At 40.5% G+C, this 15,963-nt stretch overlaps 1 protein-coding gene across 5 annotated transcripts in view; it reads right to left on the bottom strand.

The window, feature by feature from the left end:
* stim2b (stromal interaction molecule 2b) overlaps nucleotides 1–15,963 on the bottom strand; it is a 44,368-nt gene that overhangs the window by 15,729 nt on the left and 12,676 nt on the right. For 4 of the 5 annotated variants that reach the window (XM_044341031.1, XM_044341033.1, XM_044341032.1 and 1 more), the window contains exon 2: nucleotides 9,070–9,200. In XM_044341031.1, the coding sequence (XP_044196966.1) occupies nucleotides 9,070–9,200 (131 nt within the window). Of the gene's footprint in view, nucleotides 1–9,069; nucleotides 9,201–9,802; nucleotides 10,342–15,963 lie in introns of those variants that run through there. The other variant, XM_044341035.1, reaches the window with a different exon arrangement.

Below are 15,963 nucleotides of genomic sequence, written 5' to 3'. Positions count from 1 at the left end.
TTAAAAGTCCCTGCATTTTCAACCTTGGTGTGATTAGTTGGGGGCAGAATGTGCTGTTTGAAGTACTAGCACATACTGTCTGTACATGTCAGCAGCAGCTAAGAGGTAGCTAAACCAGACTCAGAAACCTCCTTTTGTCTGTAGAGAAGAAAGTATGAACCTGCTGCAAAAGAATTGACAGATTTCAGTATTTTTCTGTCACCTTACACTGAAATTGCAGCAGAAGGTGTTCTGGCATTTCACTCCATTGTGAATCAAGGTACAGATCAATGGGTTTCACATCTGACACATCATCTGATAAAGACAGCATTCCCAGATTCTAACAGTGCTTGAAAAATGTCATGTGCCCGCACTAAGACAGAAGTAATCATCGATGCTTGACTGCGCTAACATTCTTCTGAGTCAGCCTTAAAAGCGCTTTAATCAACATGAAGTAGACACGACATACATGCAGACCGTGTGGCCATCGTCTTCAAAATCTACCAAACACATCTCCACTGTGTGCGCGTGAGTGCTGCAGATTTGACATTGAATACATAATGGCAGTCTGGTGTTGAGAGGCTGCCTGCTGCACATGTTTCCAGTATTTTTCCTGTCACTGGAAAAAAAAATCTCCCACTGTGATCAAGGAATTGAAAATGTCCTCTGTGAGATTCACTTCTGGCACATGCGCCCACTCGTGCATATATCCAAATCACAAATTCAAGCGATAGGATGGGATGGTACTTAAGTTGTCAAAGTGAACGGAAAAATTGTGTATCCATTTCTTTTACAATGAAGAGATTACTGGAGTAAGTAACAATAGTGACGGACATTGTAAGAGGGTGAAAATGCATGTACTCAAGTGGACAACACCCACATTAAGAGTTCTCTTCTTTTATTTGGACGAATCTGAATCTCCAGCCCGTATCAAACACCTGTGGGAAGTAAAGGTGTGCCAACTGGTGATGCAAAGTTCTTTTTATCAGCAGCCTAACACTTTAATACCACTTTCACACACTGACCTGCTGTGTGACGCAGGATTAAACACACATTCAACTTGCATGTTATCATTCATAACAGGTCATGAGAAAATACAAGGGGTGTGGCCTTTTACTAAAGACCCTGGCAGATACTACCGACTTGTATTTATTCAGCATGACTGGGTTTTGATAGCAGTTTATCAAATCTGATATTTGCTTACCAAATCTGACACCTTTCAAATCTCCCATCAAATCTTACTTACTGCAGGTAGTTTGATGGAAGACGATAGCGAACGCCTCCACGCAGTAAGAAAACATCTCTGAACTATTATAAGTATTAACAGTTTTAAATAACTAAAATTCAAGTTTTGCCAAACAGATACAATTTATGATATTAGGCCAGCATTGGCAGTTTAGGTAAATAACCATCTCTTTGCTAGTAGAAAAGAAAGAGAGATGATAAAAGCTGAGACAGATTGGTAACGACCTTGATTTTGGAGCTGGATCTGAAATAAAATCAGCTTTCCCACCAAACTCCAACTCTATTATTTGGTGTCATGAAAGGTTCGTGCAACACTATAAACACTATACTTCATTAAAGAAAAGTCAAATTTATGGCTATAGGACTATAAGTGAACAGCAACATAAACAAAAAACAGTAGAGTTAGTGGCAGGGTAGTAACTACAGATTTATAATGAGCGTAAAGCAGTCCTACATTAACTTTATAGTTGCTGTTCTAGCCTGTATTCACTCAAGTCAAAGTTATTCCTGAGGTCTTTGTTTTGGTGTGAAAAGACCTTTTAGCACACCAGTAGTGGACAAAATACTCCGAGAGGCCTAAAGTCTTTGCACAGGGTTGTTTTTCTTCTTCACCTTCTTCTTACACAATACAAATGCAAATGAGTTTTCTCGCTGATGTAAAGCCAGGAACAGAGTGAAGGAACCAACTGTCTGCTGAGTCACTGGAGAGACCACAATGTGTGCAATACTATTCCAAATAAATGTCTTGCAAAGCCTTTAATGCTCACTGTACTTTATGAGAAATGAAATCCTGCTGGCAAGGATGCAAACGTCAAGGACACTTGCCAGAGCACATGAACAAAAATAGAAAAGTCCTGATGAATGAAGACGAGCATTAGGACTTATTTTTGAAAAGACAAATGTTTAAAAGGTTATTTTTGGAATTTTTGTTTAGATTTTTTGCTTCATTTGTATTCACACTGTCAGCTGTAACACCTTTAAGGACTTATAAGGGAGTATTACCATACCCCATACAAAAAGCTGCTTCATTAGGGTGTTAAAAATGGCTGTAGTTGGTTGAAGTGCTGCGTCATGAAACATCTCCTTGCAAGCAGCCTGATAGAGCAGCTTTGCATATGGTCAAAGGCGGCTTTGTAAAGCTTTATGGAGTCATATAAACTAAGTGGTGAGCCGCATATATAAAGATAGGTCTTTGTGTGGGAGCCTTGTGGTTTCTGTGGTTAACAGTTTAGATAGGATAATAGCTGTGTTAATTACAGCCACGGTGTGTAGCCTTCTGAAATGTCAAAGGAGAACCGCAAACAATAAAAGGGCACATTCAGAAATGGCTAAAATTGGCCTCTCCTGCTAGAGAAGGAATAAAGTGGTCTTAGATTGTGTTGACACTTTGATATGATAGTAAACACGTCCCCCACTGGGTGACAAAGGGTTGAAGAATACAAGATGCTGACATAGGACCAACGCTCAGCCCTGAAAAGACAATAATACTAACACTTATTCTATACGTACACACGCAGAGGCCTAGCACAGAAAGGGTATGACACATGGTCAGACACAGGCAGGGGCAAACACCCACACATACACACACAGTCGCAAACAAAGACATATTTGTTCATGTCAGATTCCAGATAAAGGGTGGGCTGAGTTTGAGACACTTCCCATGAGCCTCTGCTCTCTCCAACAGTCTACTGTGACTCTATTCTTCTCCGGTATCTACCCAATCTGTCCACATCATCTCATTTAATGAAAATTATTATCCTTCGCTTATCTATCATCATCACCTTAAGTGGGTTTTTTTTTTTTTCTCTACCTCAGCGTCCGCTCAAAACACATTCATATCAACGTGAATCAAACTCGGTGATAAGAAACTGCAGAAAGAGGATAATTAGTTTGATTAATTGTTATTAATATATTATAAATTCAGGACAAAAAGTGTGGTATGCTTGGTCATGATTTATGAAACACATGAGCTACTTGGAGCGCAACCGATTTATCACACATGACAGCTGGGCAATCTCAATTGTGAAAGCATCACTTGCATGATAAAATCTTCCCCGTGCTTTTTCTTTTTTCATGTATTCAAAATTGGCTCTGTGTGGTCTGTTACCAAGATCAAAGAGGGCGTCTAGTTTTAATAGAGCAGAAGAGAATTCATTTTTCACAAATTCTTAGTTGTACTAAGTTATCTTCAAAGCAGCATAAGTCTACAATATTTGATTTTACCCAAATTACTAAAAATACATTTTCTCACTAACTTTTAGTGGTATCTATCCATGCATGTAGTTTTGGTTTTATTTGTCCCAGTTTTGAGATATCCACTTTATAGATTTCTACCGAAACCCTAATACAATGGATGAATGGATAAAATCACAGTGGCCTAACAAACCTGGAGATATTGAAGAGATAGCTACCAAAGTGTAAACCATTTGTGAGCTGAGGTTTTTGTTAAAGGACTAGTTCTTTTATTCACTTTCTTGTCAAAGTTAGATGAGAAGAATGGTACAACTCTCATGGCTGCAATGAAGTACGGAGCAAGTTAAAAGTTATCCTCTAAAGCTCACCAACTAACTTGCTGTATCTTGTTTGTCCAGCGTGTACAAAAAAACAAAATACAAAAACAACAATGTGTGGTTTTAAGGTTATTGTTAGTTATGTGTTTCAACTATTACTTGGCAACCAGGCGTAGTGACTTCTGGCAACTTCACCGTGATGACAAGACTCCAAGAATACACTGCATCCGGCTGCTGATTGATTAGTGAGCTTGAGAGGAGCTGGCAGGTGGATTGTTGAACTTTGGAGGGAGCCGGGCTAGCCGTTTCCCCCTTACTTCCCGTCTTTATGATAAACTAAGCCAACCGCCTCCTCGCTAGCTCCACACTTAACTCTCTGCAAGATACTTACTAAGCATATTTCCCCAAAATATTAATATTTCTTTAACCTATTTGCATTGTTAGATATCACCAGGTTTGGGTGAACTGACCCCACTACACAAGTCCTCATGCTCTGGCTCCAAGCAGTAGGTCATGAATAAAAACTCTCTCTTGAACGCTCCCTCTAGAACATTCCCAGACAAGTCAACAAACACCTTCAAGAACCTTCCCAGAATTCCTCCTTTCTATAGATGCAGCCAAGACGCTTCATGAGCCTCCTCGAATTTCCTCTCTTCATACCAGCCTAAACAAAACTACAGCATATATACAGTATTGCTTGCACAGATGTAGAACTCACACGCAAGCCTAATTTTTCCACCAAGACACACACACACACACACACACACACACAGAGCAGCAGCACCGTCGCCCCCCTTGCTGTGACGTGGGTTGGGTTCTTGCAATTTCAAAGTGATGCAACATGATCCAGCGGACTGTCTCCTTGGCAGACGGGCAGCCAAGCACCCCTAAGAGAGAGGACGTGCACCTGCCGTCCCCCAGCGACTGTTCTCACCATCAGACCCCCAAGATGTCACTCAAAAACCCCAGAGGACGCCCTGACTCGCAGGATTATGTTTAACGGGATTACAGCTGGATTCGATACCTAATAAAATTCTTCTACCATAGTCAAATTACACAAGCTTTCGGAGGACTGTAAAAAAGTGATTTCATTTTGAGACTATAAATACACACTTGTCAAGAGGTCTACATTTCTAGTTTGTATTTATTTAAGCTGATGAGGCAGGGAGGGGGAGAAATATCTGACAGTTCTAAGATCTAAGACCAGAACAAGCAAATATAGCTTCAGGGGTAGCAAAATCGATCACTTTCTGGGATTTTTTTTTGGCAGTTTTCTGGACACATATTAAAAATAAACTTCATTTCACTCGATTTCAAATGTCATATAACCATGGCAGAGCATGGTAATGCGGGTAAAAATAACATTGTGCAACGAAAACTGCCAATATCATGCCAACAGATTCTGATAAAAATCTATGTCTGCTTCACTGGAGAGCTACTTGTGTTTTACCACAACACTCAAGCACCAAATATCAACTTTTGAACAACTTTTGTTCAACGTGCTGACTGACTGTGACGTGACATGTCAGCGACTGATACTTCTTGGCCTCACCACTTCCTTGTTTGCTTACCCCGTCTCACCACTTCGCGGTAAGTGTTAACATGTTTAAGCACACATGCTAATGGAGGCTTCTTCTTCTTTTTTTTTTTTTTTTTGGTGTGTGGGCGTGTCGAATGGCACATGCTGCAGGGCCCCAGTATACAAATAGACCTGAGGTGAAGAAATCAATGAGATTATGGTTGAAAACAATCAATAGGATGTAAAACTTGTTCATTTCCAAAAGCGGAGGGAATCTAGTTTGGAAATATATCCAAAAGCGGATTAAAATGTGAGAATACACGCATATTTAATTCATCCTCGCCATGCGTACATATAAATGTGATCAAATGGGATGCTTTCAGTGTTGTCAGCAATCTCTGCACCCACGGATCCCTTTCCTGTGGTGACCAAAGCAGCAGCAACTCACAGTACCAGCCACTCAGAGTTGCTGCCCCCAGTCGGCTGCCAACCGGATATATCCATTCTTTCTATTCAGATAAGCACAGATCTGTATGCGCCCTATCATGGACCAGCCGGCAATTGTAGGCGGCTGCATCTGTCATGTCAGTGACTCAGCAACCTGTAAATTATCTGTGTGTGTGTGTGTGCGTGTGTGTGTGCTTTTTATCTTTGTGTGGTGATATAAACTGTGAAACACGTGTTGGTTTTAATATGTTCGTGAGGGTTCATTTCCCTGTAACTTAGCAACACTGATTGGTGTTAAGTTAAAGAGAAATGTTAAGAGTAAAGCAAATTTTACATTACAAGGCTGCCAGGTGACTAACAGATAACTGATGAGGCCATTTCCTATTAGATTTATGCCTGAGAGACACAATTTTCAGTTTGATTGAGCAATTTAAATGTAAAAGCAAACTTCTAATGTAAAAATAAGCATCACTACAACAAAGGAAATATTCTTTGTCAGATCTGGCTGTTGAGATTTTGACCGAGGGAGTCGTGAAAGCACAACGTGCCAAACTCTGTTCATGAATTACTTAAAAATTACCAAGCTGAGGATGCTTGCAAGTGTCGTACACCACTAGATGCGACTTCACACTTTTGCTACAACGTCACAAACGTACAGGGGGTTTCAACCACACTGATACACAGATAGTGGATCCGCTGCTGCCTCGAAACTAGCAACAGAGAAAGCACAAACCAAGATTTATGTGCTCACAAGTACTCACAGTATCATGTGTTTAAATAAGGGATAGGCTTCTTACATTTTACTGAAGCCACTTAACATGCAGGTGAATGTTGACCGCTGCTACTTTTGTCACCACAACCGTATATCTTCACTGCCTGTGTGACAAGTCCTCATGTCGTCTTTACTACCAGCGAAAGAGTGCCTGAAATGCGTGTCATGTTAAAAACTGGATATCCTGCCCTCGGCTAATGTATAAGATTACAAATATGACCATCGTTTTAGTCATCCTCTCAAATTTTGGTATGTAGATGGGGGGAGAGAAGAAGAGAATCCTTATTTGCATGGGTGCAAGGTTTCAGCAAGGGGGACAGATGCAGACAGATGCAGATTGACGTACCTTTAACTCCCCCCCAGACACTTTGCTTATCACTGCCAGGAAGAGACTGACACTTTACTGATACTGACAGTAAATAGTGTCCATGTCAGGTCAATTTCATTTATACACCCCAAAATCACAACTTTTCCAGCAAGAGTAACATGAGGCAATTTATGCTCAAGGATGTTTTGACATGTGAAGAGGAAGAGCCAGGAGTTGACCCCCCTTTCATGGCCATTTTTACAGTATGAAATGCAGTAAAAAAAAAAACACATTGAACATTGAAGAGCACAGATCATCTGGCTGCTTTTGTTCCTGTATTTCCAATATCTTTACCTGATGATCTCATCTTAGGTATCACTTTAACAGCTCATATGATGCATTTTAACATTTAACTTTACTGTAATTAATTGTGCCTTAAAAAAGGTAATGACTTTTGGGTTCAGACAATTCAGGAGAAACCAATGACTGTAGAAGCTAGCACTATGCTATACAATTGTTAATGTTGTTACTGGTTATTTTCATTAATTTTGACATTTTTAAAGTTAAGTGTAAGCCCTAAAGCCTTTATGTAACATCACTGGAGAAATTTGATTCAAACTTTGCACAAAGATCCTGAATTTGAGCCTTTTTTCGGTTGCCAATCTGAAGAAATCAACTGTTAAATTTAGTGTTACGTTTTGAAAATAGCTACAAGAATGTGAGAGTGAAATGTGATCTTCGCAGCGAAGAACAGACAGGTCTATTCACTTTATGTCACAGTTAACCTGACAGCGAAAATCCACTTGTTTCGGTCCTGCGCTCCCGCTCACACGACAACATCCATAAAACCAACTGATAGACAGCCACTAATTTGGTGAAAGGGACATCCATCATGTTATGAAACCCTGCTCCGCCAGCCACCGGAGAACCAGAGGAGAAGCTTGGGAGTCCTCAGTAATGAGTGGCGGCCAAAAACAACTCGGGCTTTCTGCTGGAAAGAAACAGCCATGACTCATTGCCCTTATAAAGACAAAGGGTGAAAACGGGGCAGGGGGCTCGGATACAGAGCATACAGGCATCACGGATATATGCGCCTTAATGTGGGCTGGGGGCCAGTTCTACCACCAGCAGCCCTCAGGGGTCTTGACCACGGTCCTGAGTGGTTTCTTTTGAACGTAAGAGGTCGTTGATTACCAAGAGACGCACAGGGCATGGCAGGTCAGAGTGCTCTCAGATGTCAGCCCTACCCTTCTAGTCGCTCACAGAAATCTGCCCTTTCTCACTCTCGATACCCCCCACCCACCCACACATCCACACACACCCACACACCACTTCATCTAAAGTTATTTGATCACTAGCAAAGATTTTACAGCAACTTTATGTGTCTGTAAATATTTTTAGTTGAACTAAAGGGCACAAGATCTCAAATAAAGTCATACAGTCGTATTTGTCTTAATTCTGACACATTGAGAAGTGATAAAATAAAACTACAGATATCTAAAGCTTTTGCTTCACATTCAAGTACAAGAAAATGCTACTAAGGATCTGTGTGTGTGTGTGTTTTTGATGATGTGTCCCTGCGTTAGGAATGCTGACACCAATTTGGCTGCCTCCGCCGATGACTAACTGCTAAATATGAAAATGATTTGACTTTCAGGGCAGCTAGCAAGCCTGATACACTGCCACAGGCTGTTATTCTCTGTTAGCATTGTAAACTAAATATTTACTCGTAAGTGGTGATCCACTTTCACAGGTGGCTGGATGTTTGCTGAGACGGTAACTCAGGGAAAGCCCGTGGTAGTGGTCAAATAGTCACAAGATGACAAACAATCGCATTCCAGGAAAAACAGGTTTAACATTGTGCATATGTCATAATTTTAGGATTTCCCAGTCTTACTTGTCTTCCTGGTGCATTAGACACATTAGATAGTATGAAATACAATTACATTCTATGAAAATGAAATGAAAGAAACAACTTCTGATTAAGTAACATAATATTTGTGGGTTCCAACATGGACATGAGTTAATTAAAGTTAATTAAATGATAATCCTTCTCAGATTGTTCCATTTGAGGGATTTTTAGTGACAAAAAGTGATGAAATGATTCCAATATAATTTTTTCTGTCTAATCCCTTCAACAATTTGAAGGGATAAGACAGTTTAACCTTAAGGTCACAGGTTTGACCTTAGGTGTGGTTTAAAACTTGTCATATGTCCTCTGGCAACACTTGAATCCGAGTGTTGGCTTGACACCTAAAATCATAAATGTACATTTATTTACAAAGCTCACCTCCACGCTCTCGTTGACCTCTATTCCCCCGTCGTTGTCGTCATCCAGCTGCTTGTGGATGTGGCGCAGGGCTTCCAGGCTGAAGCGGTCGGCCTCACCTATGCATGGTGGTATCACTATGAGACACGGGTCTGCAGGGGGGGACACACGACGCAGGTTAGAGATGCAGGATCAGGCCGAGGTTAAACAACAGCCTGAGGACACAACGGTTGCGTGTCCAGCTACTATGTGTCAAACAGATCAGTAATTAGCATAAGTCCTTGTTGTCATGACACTTTCAACAAGAGCAGGATATACACTTGGATTTAGAGTACGGTAAGTGTTAAACAAACAGTTTAAGTCATTTAAAACGAGCTTTTGCTAGAGGACACAGATGTTAAATCAAGATACCCTGACTTCTAAGGAATTGCTGCTGTGTAATTCATTGAAAACTGCACACCGAGATGACACATGCCATGACAACGAAGATTACATAACAAATAAAACAGTCACACAAAGCAAAACATAATGACTAATGACATAATGATCTATTGTAGTAAAAGTGAGGTTGTGTTTACAAAGTTAGCCTACAAAGTTTTATAGTATAAATATATTTTATGACGCAAGAAAATCTCTTTCTTTCCTTTTGGAGTGAGAAAACTTGCTGAGGACATCTTTGGTGTTCATTCAGGCAACAAATATTAACATGTCGGTGTCCTTTAAGCCCTAAGGGGACAGTGGAGAAGACACACACCTGCGTATGCACTCCTAGCTGGCAGGTTGGGTTGACCTGGCTCCACCCGTCTTCAGGGTGAAGACAGTAACCACCCTCCAGATATTTATTAAAATGCACATTCACTTCCTTGTGTGACATGGAACGAGGAGAAGTTGTAAGATTACTCCGTACTTTTGAAAAACTGGTCCTAGCAGGCCTCCTACACTGCAGTTTTCCTATTAAACAAGTAAAACAAGATCACTTTTGTCAAATATATATACTTGAAATTTGCCCTAATTAAAATATGATCTATTGAATTAAGCAGAAATCTTGTTTGTACATGTAATATAATTATCCAAAATCAAAATATACCAAGATATACATTTTAGGCCACATTCCTAAACCCCTCAGTCATTCGAGGTTAACTCAATCTTCAAATATTTAATTCAATTTAAAGTTAAACTTTGGTGCTTCTGATTAAAGTGACTCCAGTTGTGGCTTTTGTCACAATTGGCTCAAATGTCGAGCCTCTTCAGCACACAGTCCACTCCTGCTGGACTCGATCGTGTGCTGTTGTCATTCCTGTAGCGTCCCCAGGCACCCCCACACCCCCCCCCCCCCTTGTTTTTATTCGGTCCCCCTCCCGTCCCACCGGGGGAAACGAGCCCATTACTTCCAGCCTTCCAAGCAATGGACAGTTTGAGCTGGCCAGGTGCCAAACTGTCTCAGCGGAGCCACATAACTCACACACACACACACACGCACACACACAGATATGAACACCCAGAGAAACGGCGGCTCATATACAAACAGATACACACATTTTAAGCGGTTTCATCTTACACATCACTCAATAAACTACATACACAAGGAGAGAATGAAATATATTGGTAACTGTCCAACTGTCCGATCCATGCCAAGGCCTAACAAATAATGATGCTCCCCGTGTGGCAACAGTTTCAGACCAAACACAAAGCCACACGGCAGCTGAGGGAGACACCCAAACAACAGCTAGACAGCAACACACACCCACACATGTATCAGGCGTTCAGTTGCTCCTGGCAGTGAGTGGTGTTTCACTGTCAGAGAAGCTACCAGGATGATGAAAAATCCAATAGAAAACTACAATTCTTATTCTCGGTGCACAATATACAATTGCAAAGTACTTTTTCACTTGTGCAAATGAAAAAAAAAACCTGTTTTTTGCGCCAAAATTTTTATGAATGCTCAAAAAGGAAAATGTACAAATAATCTCACGTCTTTAAAGCAATAGTTTCACATTTTAGCAAATACACTTAATTACTTTGTTGTCCAGAGTTAGATGAGAAGATTGACACCACTTAGCAGCCGGTTAGCTTAGCTTAGCTTGGCATAAAGATTGGAAACAGCAGGAAACAGCTAGCCTGGCTCTTTCCAAAGGTAACAAAATCCACCTATTAGCACCTCTAAAGCTGACTAATTAACATTTATATCTTGTTTGTTTAATTCTTACAAAAGCCAAGGTGTAAAAAAGTTGTGGGGTTTATTTTTTCCCTTTGGATGGAGCTAGGCTAGCAGTTTTCCTGTTTCCAGCATTTATGCTAAGCTAAGCCAACCAGCTGGTGGCTTTAGCTTCATATTTAACGGACAGATATGAGTGTGGTATCAATCTTCTCGTCTAACTCTCAGCAAGAAAGCGAATAAGTTAATTTTCCAAAATGCCAAACTATTCCTTTAAGCACTTTCAAGTATTTCAGTTTTTATTTGAAACACATGTCACAAAAACCATTCAGTACTCTTAAAAATTACTAAAAAAGTTGCAAAAAGAGTCATAACTATGTTGGTTTGACATAAAATAGAAAATGTGTATTCATGAGCATGTACAGTATAGAGTATAAGTGACACTGTGGCATTTTCTGAAGGTTTTTGATGTAGGATCTGTTTACTAAAACAAGACTTGACACGGTAGTTATAGAGTTGCCACTTGGCAGTCCACGGAAGAAGCTAAAGGAGACATTTGATTGGATGTGTGCCCGGGCTAAGTTTGGATGAGAGGACACTGGGGAGGATGTCCGTGTCAAATGAAGAAACTGGCATTGGCAAAGGGTCTGCGAGCGGACTGAGCCTCACGACTATTGAATGGCAGATGAGAATGATACAGTGCTGGAGGTTGGATAACCCGGTGATGATTTGTTTTCGTGCAAACGGATACAGTAGCGACTGAAACTGTGTTTCAGTGGCTTTAATATCTCCCCCTGTGTCAGCACAAAAGAAAATATCTAACTTCCACGTATGACAACACACTGTACACCTATCAAGAGCAAGCCTGTTTAACCTCTACCCTACTGTTTGTTGTACAAGCGCACATAAAAAACAGTTGAACACTGAGGAACAAACCAACCACAAAACCCTGCAAAAAAACTCAGCTGCTCCTCTTGAAGACAAATACACGAGTTGAAAATGTCTATCTATCAACAACAGGAAATATTATACACACACAAATACACACACTCTTTCAGATGAGGCTTATTTCAGCAGTGTCAGTCTGTCAAAAGGCATCTGATGCTTGAGAACAAGTTACATAATGCATTTGCTTAGCTCGCCAGGGCAGTTTACATAGCAAGATGTTTGCATAGCATGCATATCTATTTGGCTGTTTGGTTATTTAAACAGGGACAAAACTCAAATACTTTACTTGTGTTTTACATACAAACACACACAGATGGCTGCACATCCTGTTGTGAGTCCCACTTTTATTATGTTTTGCAGAGACGTCAGAATTGATAACAGCGTCCTGCTTTTAACAACATCCTGTGATGTTGGATCTTTTTTTCTTATTGTCACTTCTTTCTATACTAGTGTCCTAATTCTGTTCTGCGTGTGTGCAGACTTCTCTTCTGAAGCTCAGGAAAAGCTTCAGAAAGATAGTGCTCAGATAAAAAAAATTAAAATTAAAAAAAAAAAACGCTGTCATTCATGGTGACAGCATTTAGGCTGGACCGCCTGGTGTGCAATTCACAAATATGACAGCACAAGCCGTTCCTTACCAGATGTCCTATTTTTGAGTATGTTTAGGGACATTTGCGAACACTACAATGGGGAAGTATGTGACAGGAAGTGGTCGCCGGTGACCCCAAGCATTCCAGGGGGACATACGCAAAATCAAAACAGCCGGGAGAAGCAGTCCCAAAAGATGACAAAATTGGAAAGCACTGGGTTATTTTTAACCCGTCAGACTCCCGGTTGTCAGGATGTAAAAGCTCAACAATGGCAGAGGTCTCCCTTGCTCACACACACGCACATGCAGATGTTAAGTACACACACACACACAGCATGCAAACACAAGCAGTTGTACAGTAATTCACTTTGCTACAACTCACAAAAATGCCTGCCAGCTGTCACAAAGGGCAGCGGGTTTGCTTCAAAGGAATCTGATAACAAAAGCATTAAGCTGTCAGCCGCTTCCTTTAAAGTGAATCCCGATGCTTCAAAATTTTTTTTTTTTTTTTTTGCACAATATATGCATGTCATTAAGACGGTTCTGTCTTTAGAAACAAAAAAGCTTGTTAAGTAGGTGACAGGAGAAGCAGACAGGGAAGTGTGGTGTTTGATGCGTCTGTAGTGACTTTTTGGGGACTTCCTTGAAGCTGGTCCCTTGAGACATCCGGCCATCGTGTTTGTACAATCTATACAGCAGACTTGACTTTCTTACCCCGCTGTGCTCTGTGCAAATATTAGAGAGCACTATCTTCACATCTTCAAGTGTCAGATAAACTTTTTTTTTTTTTTCCATGCAGGTTTGTTCGCTTCTTTTCAGCCCCTCTGATGGTTTGATGTGCTAATATGACAGAAGTGACAATGGGAGTGAAATTTTTCTACACTTGAATTCTCTTCATCTCGCTTATTTACCTCAGATCAGCAGTGGGACAGGACAGTGTATTCTGTACTAATGCAATTGGTCTTCCAGAGAATAATCCCCTTTCATTCAAATCTAAAAGAAATATAATGCAATAAATTAAAAGGATAAGTCTGCTGATATTCAATTTTTACTTTTATTGTCAACAAATCTCATGAAAAGAACAAGACAACAATGAATTGTTCCTATTACCAACTATCGCCTGTGTAGCCAAAGTCTGATATATCTTGTACCTCTGTGTCATAGACCTTCATCACTGTCCAAAAACTATTAGAAACTATGGTACAGTGGGCACTTTAGTTTATTTTGAGTCAATCCCACACCATCCTGCTGCTGCGAACACTCGCTGCTGAAAATAGTCCCCGACAAATGCAATATTTATGTCTGTTTGAGTAACATTTGACCGGACCTGCGGTGCCCAGGTGTTTTAGAAAATGACTAAGCCTGTATTAAAAATAAAAGTATAGAGCTGTGACTGGTTTTTAAAGATTTAGATCGTCAGTGGGAACGACTGAGGTTGGAGATGAGAGCCACATACGGGGAGAAACAGTCTAACACATTGACGTGTTGGTCTTTCTCCTGGGATTTGTTGAAATAAATAGAATATTGCCAGCCTTATCTTTTAAGAAATTGAGTTTCTCTGCAATTTCATGAAACATTATATTATATATTACAGTATAATTTATGTAACTGAAATGCACTGAAGGACATTTTCATGAGAAAACCACTGAGTTTCCTGCACAGTGGAAATCCCATTTTCCATTTTTTAGCCAAAAAAAATTAAATAACCATCACTTGAATACAAAATATTGAACAAATAACTCTTTTCTGTCCATTTCTTTCAACAGGACAGCAGCAATTAACTGCAGCTTCAATACACAAAGCCCTGTAGCTGTTCAGTCCCAAAGAAAGAGCTGACAACTGAGGTTGTGAACCCCTGCGCTCATGGCACAGAGGTGTCATGCCAACCCCTGGTAGTACTCAGAATGAGTTCTCCACCTGGGATGAGGTACAGACATGTCCTTCCTCCCCCACATCTCACTTCAAACCTGATCTAGGATGAGAGGCCAGATTAAGTGTAAGAGTATCTGTGAGCGGGAGTTTGTGGGCAGAGGCGAGGTGGAATTAAGATGGAAGGATATGATGAGTTTGACATGCGACTCTGGGGAGCCGAGAGGCCTCTTCTTACTCGCAAACTGCTCGAGTGTTCTCAGTGTCCTCAGCTATTTCCTGCTCTCTCACACACACACACACACACTCACACACAGTGTCTCTCTCTCTCTCTCTCTCTCTCTCTGTCTGTCTCTCAAGTGCAGACACAGCAGACATATCGCAGACGTCAAAAACACACACCTTATTGACACATGCGGTGCATATTCAGACAGATTCTCAGGTGTCTAGGATGCTGTTGTCCAGATGGCAGTGGACTCGACATGCAGATCAGGATGAAGTAATGAGGAAGCAGATCAGTGAGCAAACACGCCACACGCTAAAAAAGACGAGCGTGAGCTCACAGAGGAGCTTCTCCTCTTCGTATTTCAGCATTTAGACAATGACCACATCTAACATACTCTCAGCCAGTGTCGAACAGTAAGGTTTGCTTTGTAAAACAATTAAATACAGATGAAAATGATTGAACGATTGCAGGAAAAGATCCAAAAGCAACATCGGATACTTCTATGCATGATAAATTGCTAAAATATGTGTGGAATTTACCGAGCAAACACTACACCTGTCAGTAATGATAGATGACACAAAATTGTTTTTTTAAGTGCCGAAAACCTCACTACTCACTAAAGAGCAAACTAGAGCTGCAACAACTGGATTGACAGAAAATTAATCACCAAAGTATTTTAATAATTGATCCATCGTTTTGATCGTAAACTGAGTATCTTTGGGTTGTCGGTTGGGACAGAACAAGATCTTTGAGGACGTCACCTTGGACTTCGGGAAACTGATATTTTTCACTGTTTTCTGATATTTTATAGCCCAAACAATTAATCAGTTAATCAAGAAAATAATGAACAGGTCAGTCGATAATGAAAATAATTGTTAGTTGCAGCCCTAGAGAAAACTATTGAGTGTGAGGAATAGTAAATGAGTGAGTGCTGGTTGTCCAGATTTCACCTTCAAACATCCTTGGGAACACTGTGTATTTTATTATTCTAACAGTATGCCAGGTAGACTGTGAGATGCTTTTTAAAAAGTTCGATTAAACTGCCTTATAAAACTTAGCCTTGTCCAAGACAGCCAGATTTTGAACACATTTCTTTCTACTGTATTATCGTCTGCTTTAACCTCCAAA

Source organism: Thunnus albacares, chromosome 22 (assembly GCF_914725855.1).
Source record: "Thunnus albacares chromosome 22, fThuAlb1.1, whole genome shotgun sequence".
NCBI classification, from domain to species: domain Eukaryota; kingdom Metazoa; phylum Chordata; class Actinopteri; order Scombriformes; family Scombridae; genus Thunnus; species Thunnus albacares.
This window is presented reverse-complemented; position numbering and strand designations above follow the sequence as displayed.